Source organism: Triticum aestivum, chromosome 7D (assembly GCF_018294505.1).
Source record: "Triticum aestivum cultivar Chinese Spring chromosome 7D, IWGSC CS RefSeq v2.1, whole genome shotgun sequence".
Taxonomy (NCBI): domain Eukaryota; kingdom Viridiplantae; phylum Streptophyta; class Magnoliopsida; order Poales; family Poaceae; genus Triticum; species Triticum aestivum.
The window spans coordinates 171,399,433-171,409,146 of NC_057814.1; the positions used below are offsets into that span (position 1 = coordinate 171,399,433).

The window sequence follows — 9,714 nt, forward strand, 5'->3', positions numbered from 1 at the left end:
TCTTGAGATTGACGCAGTTGCCATAGATGTCTTCGTAGTCGACGGAAACGTCTTCTCTCACAGAACGCATATTAACAAAAGACCTGAAATAAATTTAGAAAAATACGAGCACCAATATCAAGTCTAGGACTTGAGCTCTGGTGGGTTGGGGACATGTTGGTTCGCAGCCAGCCTTTCCCACTGGATCTCCTCCTTTCGCCGTTGCCATCGTGAACCTACGCCACGGTGGAGGAGGGCTCCACCAAACGGTGATGGGGATCTCCTCTCGTCGTTGATAGGGGTTGCGTCATGTGGGCCAACTATGGTCGGGGGGTGTGGAAGTCGTGTGATGTCTTCGGAAAAAATTGTCATAGTTCGTGTGTTATGAAGGGCAGCGTGTGACGTCATTGTGTGTTTGCCGTGCGTGGTTGATCACGACATTTCTTTCTCTTATCTTCTTTCTTATCTCTTTAGCTGTGTGCACCTAAAATGTCTTGACATTGTATTTTTTACAATACAATACAATTACAAATGCTCACCTACACGCATACACTCATCGCCACCTCTATGAGCATTTTTGAGACATCGAACCGACACAACATCTTGAAATTAACAAAGTCACCGCATGCGCTTTGTAGTCGATGAGAACATTTCATTTCGATGAACGAACATCATCGGGTAGTCTGAAATAAATCTAGAAAATGCGAGCACAAGTGTCAAATCAAGTCTAGGACTTGAACCATGGTGGATTGGTTTCATCACAAAAACAACTAATCATCTGAGCCACACTCAGTTTGCAAATGTCTTAGCATTTTTGTTTTGCTGTGAGTGGTTGATCGTGTCGTTTTTTTCTTCTTATTCTTCTTTTTGTCTTTTTGGCCGTGTGCACCTAAAATGTCTTGACCAAATCTTAACATTGCATTGTTGCGGAGTTCTTGTATTATTTAATATTTTTTGTGCTTGCCATGAACGAGCCCTATGCCCTTACAAAATCCAAAAATTCATATGTATTTTTACCACGTGTATGAAAACCGTGAAATACAACGTAAAAAAAATCGTAAAATACATTTTTACGGTTCATTTTGTGATTTTAGTGGAAGGCGCGCGCACCCTCCCACGCATGTGTTTGTGGAGCCGAGCGAGGTGCCCGCGTGTGGTCTGCTTCGCCATCCACTCCTGCTAATCAGCACACTGCACAGACCCCAGCTCGATCGTCCCACCGTCCCCTCCTTCCTCCGGCGAGATGCTCCTGTCGGAGCTCCCGAATCCGCCCCGCCCATGGCGCCCCCGCGTTCGAGAAGCCCATTCCGCTCGCCCTCGCCACCTCCCTCTTCCCGGCTCCCCCACTACGCCCTTACCGAGAAGACGCCACCTCCTCCTGTCCCCTTCCGCGACTCCGTCCGACGACCCCGCGCTCCCTCCGGCGAGGCGACCGTCCCACCCGAAGAGGGCGTCGGGTGAGGGCGAGGGGTGGACGAAGAAGGCGGTGCCGCCCGGCACGCTCGGGCTCTCCAGCCCCGTTCCCGAGGAGCCGCTGTCGCCGCCCCGGTGGACGGCCGGGCGGCAGGCGCGCACCGCGTGGCGGAAGGCGACGTCGTTAGTGCCCAGGAGGGCCAGGAGCGTCATCCTGCTCAACCTGCTCGTCCTCATATTTGGTACGGACGTATTCGGCTCCCCCACCCTGCATTTCTGATAAGGGTATCTACTGCGTGCTGCACGCCACCTGTTCGATGGTATTTCAGAGAGAAATGGCGAGGGAGGAATCTTTCATATCTGGGGACTGGGGTGATGTCTTCTCGGACTGGAATGGTGTGAGTTATTTCAATAGCACAACAGAATTGCGTACCTGCATGCTAGTCAGCTAGTGTACATGGAAATATACTTTTTAGAATACCATACCGTACTATGGCTTCATTCATAGATTAATAGCTTAATCTATGGAACGGATATTTCAGGTATAAATATAAATTGTGTGATTGTAATTCTCACATAATATTTTTGTGAACAAGTTGAGTATATGCTATGTATTTTTGTGTTTGTGCATACCTTTCATGGATGTTGTATCTATCCTTTTTTCCTGGTATAGCATGCCAACTCTCCTCTTTTTCTTCTCTAAGGCTGTGCCATCAAATTTGGAGTGTTACTGTTATATTTCTTTAGTGCTGCTTACTAAGAATAGAAGTCCATGCTCCATTTTCCGATTATTTCACATAGAATGAGTGTCAATGCACTACAGTAGTGTCAGTTAGAAAATGTGCATACAATTTCAGATGAAAAATACAAGTAAATTCGTGCCCTTGCTACCCGATTTTAAATGTGACGAGTACTGCTGATCACTCCTTGTCTGAGATTTTCTCCTGAATAGTCAGCTAAATTGATTTTTCTTTTCTACCAGCAAGCAACATTTCTATTGTCAAGGAAGCGCAGACTATGTTGGATCCCGACCTTTTCAATATCATACGCTTCACTATTGCGGCCATTCCTTTTGTGCCATTCTTGTTGAAGTCACTCAGAGACATGCAAGTTGTTATTAGGGGAGTAGAGCTGGGGGTTTGGGTAACCTTGGCCTACCTCACTCAGTCTATTGGGTTAGTTACAGCTGATGCTGGCCGTGCATCTTTCATATCTGCCCTCACAGTAAGATCCTTTCTCAAGCTTAATCCATAAAGTATTCCCTATAAGATATGTTGTATGTTCTTTACTCAAACATATTCAGGTGATCATTGTCCCTTTCTTGGATGGTATTCTTGGAGCAGAAATACCTGCATATACATGGCTTGGAGCATTTTTATCAGCTCTTGGGGTTGGTATTCTGGAGTTAAGTGGTTCTCCACCATGTGTAAGTCGACTATCTACATGTAAAGGTCCACAAGTTTTTCTGAACTTTTTTTTTTCGAACCATGCAGGAGAACTGCATGTATTATATTAAAGATAGAGAGGGAGTACAAACGACCAAAACTTTCTGAACGTTTTTATTGTCTTATGGCTTATAGTACTGTTCTGTGTCAAGATTAGTGTGCTTTAGAATTTGACCTCTGTATTAGTGTGCTTTAGAATTTGACCTCTGTATTCTTGATTACCAAGTTGATAATAACTGCACAACTTGCACATATCATGCTGATTGATCTTGTCTCTGCGTACTATCTTTAGGTTGGTGATCTTCTGACCCTCGTTAGTGCCTTTTGTTTTGGAATTCACATGCTCAGAACCGAGCATATTTCCAGGAAAATGAAGAAAGAAAATTTCCTAGCCCTTGTTGGATGTCAGGTTAGTTATCAACTAAATCTCAATGCTTCTCTTGCATTTATCTCGTGAAAATTTTCCACTTTGTTCTCAATGAAGTGTTCTAAAAATTGGTTTGAAATCAGGTGGTTGTCGTAGCTGTTGTGTCGGCAGTCTCATTCATTATTAAATGCTTCCTCCAGAATGTGGTACCCTGGAATTTAAAATCACGGACACCAACAGAGTTATCCAGTATGATGTCATCGTTTCCTTGGCTAGCAATACTATACACAGGCATAATCGCAACAACCTTTTGCTTATGGGCAGAGGTTAGTAACTAATCTTGCCATGCCAATTCTTTTCAGTTTGATGTCAAGTTTATCTCTAGAAATACCTTTTTTTTTCTGACATTTTCCTGTCATCAGATTGTTGCTATGCGTGATGTATCAGCTACAGAAACTGCAATTATTTATGGTCTGGAACCAGTATGGGGTGCTACTTTCGCATGGGCAATTCATGGCGAGAGATGGGGCATTACTGGACTTATTGGAGCTATCTTCATCATAGGTACTTATTCACCAGCCACCACATTCTCAGCTACATTCTGCATTACGAATTTTCAATGATGAAAGTTAATGACTAGTTGCAGTACAAACCATCAATGTCCTTCACTGTTTGGAAATGTAGGGCGTAGTTTGGCCATCCAAGTTCAATTTTTTTGACAAACAAATAATCTCAGAATATGTGGGTTATGTTAAAGCACAATAGGGTTATGTTTTTCCAAAAGTACTTTCTTGTGATTGTGATTTGTAATATTGTGCTTCAAACTTGGACAATAAAGTTAACACCTTAGATTTCCTACAGGAGGGAGTAGTTCCCACAGCGAGAATATTAACTCATGTTTTTCTTTTCAGCCGGTAGCTTGATGGTTCAGGTACTGGGGTCATTTCTTGATATTGATGTATCAGAGGACAGTTACCAGATGAACAGCTGATACATAAATTGCAAAATACGAGGATTTCACATGATAACATATGATCAGTTGATCACTACTGCGACGTAATACGCCAAGTAGCTAGCATGACACTGCAACAAGATCTAACTACAATTATGGCCAGTTGCACAAGGAAGGGAAAGCTCACTAGGCTGACAAAACTAGGGGTGGCTCACTGGTGGCCTGAGCAACTGATGAAAACAAACTGTGGTGCCTCGTGGCGTGGAGAACACATCTACAGAAAATGGTGATGTGTATCACTCGACTAAACGCTTAGGGTAGCCTGATGTAGTATCAGTAATAGTCTAAATCCTTCTTTCTCTCAATGTAAATCAATCCACATGATGTAGTATGTAATAGATTACTTCATGCGGATTCTGCATCAACCTTTGTTTTAGTATGTTATTGTTCATTGTCAACTAGATATATGTCCATAAAACTAGATTGTACCAACTGACACATAGCTTACAAATTCTCCATGGGATCAGAACTGCACCTGGTATGCTTTGGATCAGACGGCATACTCCAGCCCAAGAAACGAAAAACAAGATTATACTCAAGGAGTAGTATATATCTCGAAACAGAGCAGTACCATTGCAGGCTCACAGGAGCAAGAAGTAGAGCAACAGTTTTACCTTGCATGAACAAGTGGAGCGAAATGCTCAGAGGTACATCTGTGGCTACCCTTGTACCCCTTTCAACTCCTTCTATCATTTCAACTCCTATCAATGCAATGACAAGCAAGCTTTCGCGTATTCACGAAAAAAGTAATGCAAAATAATAATAATTCGGATAACAAATACTTCTAGTTTCTAAATGCATAAGTACATAATACCATCAATATACAACTTCCAAATATAACAAGGAACAAGGAACCGGGCCAAAACCGAACAACTGACCATACACATAACGGTCTAAACTTTTAGCAATCATGTCGGCTTGCCTGACCTGAATTCTGCATTTGAGGAGTCTAAGTAAGCTAATGGGCCTAGAGCTCTAGACTAATGGGATAAGGAGCTGAAACTCAAACTCCATTGAGCGTGTAGCATTCCTGAATGCAGCCACGGTTCAGACTTCAGACATGGACATGCGCCAGTTGCTGCTTTCAGGTCTGTATACACCATTCAGTGTGGATTGTTTGACCAGTTCCTTCTTTCCTCCTTGCCGCTGCCGGCCTTCAGCAGCAACCATTGGGGACGTGTGCTGCCGCCGCCATTCTACCATGCAGGGAGAGAACGCGCTTCGCCGGTCGCCTCTCCAGTAGACCGACTGACGCCCCGCAACCTCCGCCACCGGCCCAGTAAAAAATACAACTAAATTATGGGATTCATGCATAGTCAATGAAACTACAAAAGAAAATCCGAAACTGTCAGAAAAGTTCAGATTTAAATGATCAAGAAGTGCAGAGTCCGAAACTGTCAGTCATTATCATTTGTACTGTAAAAAAGGTTAGAGAGAAAAATTAATGAAGATGAGTCACATAAACCTATTCAGATCACTCCCTCTCCAACATTGGCAATGCTCACTAGATCTTTATAAATCTGGGCACTTGTTTGAATTCAGGAAGGAGATCAAAACATATAACATTGGGGGGTTAGATTCAGTTTAACCTCTTGTACATCCTGTACATGTGTGAATTAAGGAGTAGCAAGCACAGGAACAGCAACATTCAGAGATGACAGAAAATCAAGGCACAAATACAACTATGGAGCTAAAATACAACTATTTAGATCAAGGCACTGTTAAGAAAGATAACATAGTTCAGTAAGTCATGAACATAAATGCTGCAAAATTTGGAGACCACTTAGATACTGTAAATTCAGTTAGCAACAAGACAGACAGATTGCACTTAGATTTCAATGAAAAATATGACTACTCCACACTGTAAATCATGAACATTGACACTGTAAGAAATGTTTACACAGAAGAGTAAATGGTAAGAAGTGTTAAAGAAGGGGAACAGTGAGAGAGCGCAACATGTAGAGGCGCATAAAGGACTTTGGTGGATACACTAATTCCTTATTGTTCGACGATTCTTAGAGGAGAGGGAAAATGGCAAAGAATCCCTCAAAATTTGAAGTGTGGACGTGGAAGGTTGGAGAATTGGGGAGACAGAAATAGCAGGTGGAGGACGATTATGGAGTTCCATTTATCAGTAAAAAGCGACAATGTTGCTTGAAGGATCTTTTGTTAGCAAGTTGCAAGAGAATCCTAAAGATATATGTTTGTTGTGTTCGGTGTTGAGCCATTGAAATATTTATACCCTGTTGCAACACATGGGCAATTAACTAGTCACTACAAAAAGGTTAATCCACATATTGCAATGTTGTAATGCGAAATAATAATAATTCAGATAACAAGTATTTCTAGTTTCTAAATGCATAAGTACAGTGTACCATCAATATGCAACATTCAAATAACAACATGCATGCTAGAGATAATTCCAATAGTCGAACTAAGAACAAGGATACACCAAGCCAAAACCAAACCGAACCGAACAACAGCCACAACTGACCACAATGGAACTGGCCGTACACAAGATGCTCTAAACTTGTACTCCCTCCGTCCCAAAATGTAAGATCATTTTTTACACTATCTTATGTTTTGGGACTGAGGGAGTAGCAATTATGTGCGCTTACCTGACCTAAATTCTGCATCTGAGGAGTCTAAATAAGCTAACAGGCCTAGAGCTCTAGACTAATGGGACGAGGAGCTTAAACTCAAACTCCATTCACTGCTGCATTCCTGAAAGCAGTGACGGTTCAGACATGGACATGGCCAGTCGTTGCATTGGAGGTCTATATGTTTCAACTGGCAAGTTACAAAATAATGATTGTCTGACCCCAAACATTTCGATGATTCATTAAAAAATTTAAATACTTTGGCATCTCCCATAAGGATCAGGCTTTAGTTGATGATAAAAGACATGAATTCAGCGACGCAAAATAGACAGAACATTTTTTTTTTGCCACAACCTGAATTTGCTCTGCAACTTGTTCTGCAGGTTATCACGATGAGTGAAGCAGTTTTGATTTACAAACATAGTTACTGCTACTACTTATCTGCGGTTGCCCAGATCATAACTGCATGCTTGCTTATCTGAGACTAATACAAAAAGATAATAGCAGTTTTAACGCGGTCCATCACAGGAAACAGAGCAGAAGTACTAGTGCAGGAGCGAATGCAAGGTTCAGAAATCCATCACAGGAGCAAGAAGAAGAACAACAGTTTTACTAGCTTGCATGAACAAGTGGAGCAAATTGCTCAGAGGTACATCCGTGGCAATCATACATGGACGAACTAATATATCAGCCAGTGAGTATCCTCGCACACACTTTGAAAGCAATTTCAACATCGGACTTAGTAGACACTTGCAGGCGAGAAGAAGTTGCTGTGCCCTCCAGCGTGAAGATTGGCCGCGGCATTGCACCTCTTCTCCTTCTCGAGCGCCTCTTCGTCATTCCATGCTGCTTCAAATGGATCGAAGGAGCATGGCTGCGGTTTGAACAAGTGGTCCTGTCCCTGAAGCGATGGAGCATCAAGATCCGACGCGGCATTGTACCTCTTCTCCTTGTCAGCATCATGGAAGGCAGGGTTGTGCATGGCCCGATCCTCTGATCTCCACATTGGGTAATGGCCATCAGACTGCAGCATGCCCTCCAGCACGCCTTGGTCCAAGGCATCCAGGTACAGAGGTTCATGTTGGCCCATCTCCACGCCAGTGTTGGCTCCAGTGGCCGGCTCAACTTCAATTGGGTCGTCTTCCATCATTCTCATTAATTCTTCAAGATCAAAACCATCTTGGTCCCCATCCGGCAAATTGGAAATAGGCTCCAATGGCTCAAAGACGTCCTCTTCAAATGTGCCCCTTGCAATGCTTGAGCCAGCCTCAGGAACAATCTGTTGTTGGCTGTAATGCTTGACAGACTCCAGCACAACTGATTGGGTGGACTCCAGCACATCTGACTGGGAGGAAATCTCAGGAGCTTGAGCAACGTCGGAGCGGCTGGATGTTGTAGTGGACTCGCATGATGCTTGTGCATACTGAACAGGGAAGATGGTGTGAGCCAGCGGGCCATGCATTGCTCTGGCTGCCTCATCATACATCAAGAACGACGGTGTGGCAGGTGCCGGGACGGGGACGGCACCGCGCATCCTCTTCTTGGGGCGCGGCGGATGAGGCTCGGTAGCGGCAGCGGGCGCTGGCCTCTTCTGCGCGTGCGTGCTCGGGGTCACGGCCTCTGGTTGCTGTTGCTGAAGCTTGTAGGCCTCCGATTCCTGGCGGGCCGCGTCAGGGGCATGCTGAGCCAAGTGCATTCTGCAGAACACCTTCACCCCGTCGCTGACGTTGGCCTCCGGCAGCAGGCACCGGTACTCCTCCATGACCCAGCCGGTGGACTTGCCCTTCTTCTTGAAGGACAGGTTCTTGACCTCGCCGACCTTGACTCCCGCGTGGCTAATCTCCGTGGTCTTCTGGATGGTCCAGGTGCCGCCGCCGGCGCCGCGCACGCTCTGGAGCTTGCTCCCGTTCTTGCTCTTGCACGTGGTGAAGAAGAACCGGTCGCCGCTGCTCACGGCCTGCGGCGCGGGCGCGTACCAGGTGGCCAGATCCTTGGGTTCGCAGCCGGAGATTTCGACGCGGTGGATGAGCTTGTCGGCGCCGTGCAGCGTCTCGCAGGAGAGGAGGCGTGGCAGGTAGTAGGTGACGGCCTCCACTTCCGTAGGGCTCAGACGGTAGTGGTGGAAGACGTCGTCGACGTCGAGCCCCTCCATCCCGGCCGGCGGCTGCCCGATCTGCTGCTAGGGTTCTGGCTAGGAAAGGGTGGTGTCGATCGAGGGCGCGCGACTGGGATTTGGGAGAGGTTTGTCTGCGGGATCGGGAAGGTGTTGTGGTACGCGCAGGTGGTCTTTGCTGATATTTAAAGCCGCTGCACTGCGCGATGGAGGACGCGTGAGATTTCCCTTTTTCTGAATCCGACCATGTCCCCAGTTCAGTTTCCCGTCAGTTATCTGAAACTTGCAGCTCCCGTTTGCTTTCATTTTCTGGAAATTTCCGTCAATCCGATCACGATGCGGTGCTGAAAATGTCGACGACAGATGCCGTGCTGATCGTAATTCTTGATTTTGAGTAGTACAAGTCCTTCCTATTTCTTTTCTAGGTCCATTTAGTTGAACCATACCCCCGGACCTTAGCCGTGGTGGGGTGCCAGATCTGTTGTTTGATGGCGTGTTCGGAGTGTTGCAACGGTCAGATTCGTTAAACGACAATGGTTTCACGTTTCGTGAGCCACCTTGGAGATCCACAAAGCTGCATATCAGTGATGGAGCCGCGTCGAGCTCGGGTGAGGAGGTGATCTGTTATTGTTTTCCTTTGGTGGCTGATGTGGTGATGCCGGAGGCAGGTGACGGGTGTTGGTGTCAAGCTCAGAGATGTTTTGCTAACTTTTCAGTTTCGTAATGTCGGCTTTGATTTTTATAATATAATTGAGACACGTTTTACCACGCACAAAATAGGCACG

General features: G+C 45.3%; 2 protein-coding genes across 3 annotated transcripts; one reads left to right on the plus strand and one right to left on the minus strand.

Moving 5' to 3' along the window:
* Positions 1–1,099: 1,099 nt before the first annotated feature.
* LOC123166356 (uncharacterized) lies at positions 1,100–4,614 on the plus strand. 2 transcript variants are annotated; one of them, XM_044584143.1, is made up of 7 exons: positions 1,100–1,634; positions 2,375–2,616; positions 2,696–2,818; positions 3,130–3,246; positions 3,348–3,530; positions 3,627–3,768; positions 4,116–4,614. In XM_044584143.1, exons 1-7 carry the CDS (start codon positions 1,223–1,225, stop codon positions 4,193–4,195), a joined length of 1,299 nt encoding a protein of 432 aa, XP_044440078.1. In that variant the 5' UTR covers positions 1,100–1,222; the 3' UTR covers positions 4,196–4,614. The 2 variants fall into 2 exon arrangements, with proteins under 2 accessions (XP_044440078.1, XP_044440079.1); XM_044584144.1 differs by having other exon boundaries at positions 1,363–1,788.
* A 2,811-nt stretch (positions 4,615–7,425) lies between these two features.
* Positions 7,426–9,069, minus strand: LOC123166355 (uncharacterized). Its single transcript, XM_044584142.1, has one exon. It carries the CDS (start codon positions 8,966–8,968, stop codon positions 7,556–7,558), a length of 1,413 nt encoding a protein of 470 aa, XP_044440077.1. The 5' UTR covers positions 8,969–9,069; the 3' UTR covers positions 7,426–7,555.
* Between the last annotated feature and the right edge of the window lie 645 nt (positions 9,070–9,714).

Coding starts and splice junctions, on each gene's coding strand:
- LOC123166356 (XM_044584143.1), top strand. CDS start 1,223: ATGCTCCTGTCGGAGCTCCCGAATCCGCCCCGCCCATGGCGCCCCCGC. Junction 1,635..2,374: donor CCTGCTCGTCCTCATATTTG/GTACGGACGTAT, acceptor CTTTTCTACCAG/CAAGCAACATTTCTATTGTC. Junction 2,819..3,129: donor TAAGTGGTTCTCCACCATGT/GTAAGTCGACTA, acceptor TACTATCTTTAG/GTTGGTGATCTTCTGACCCT.
- LOC123166355 (XM_044584142.1), bottom strand. CDS start 8,968: ATGGAGGGGCTCGACGTCGACGACGTCTTCCACCACTACCGTCTGAGC.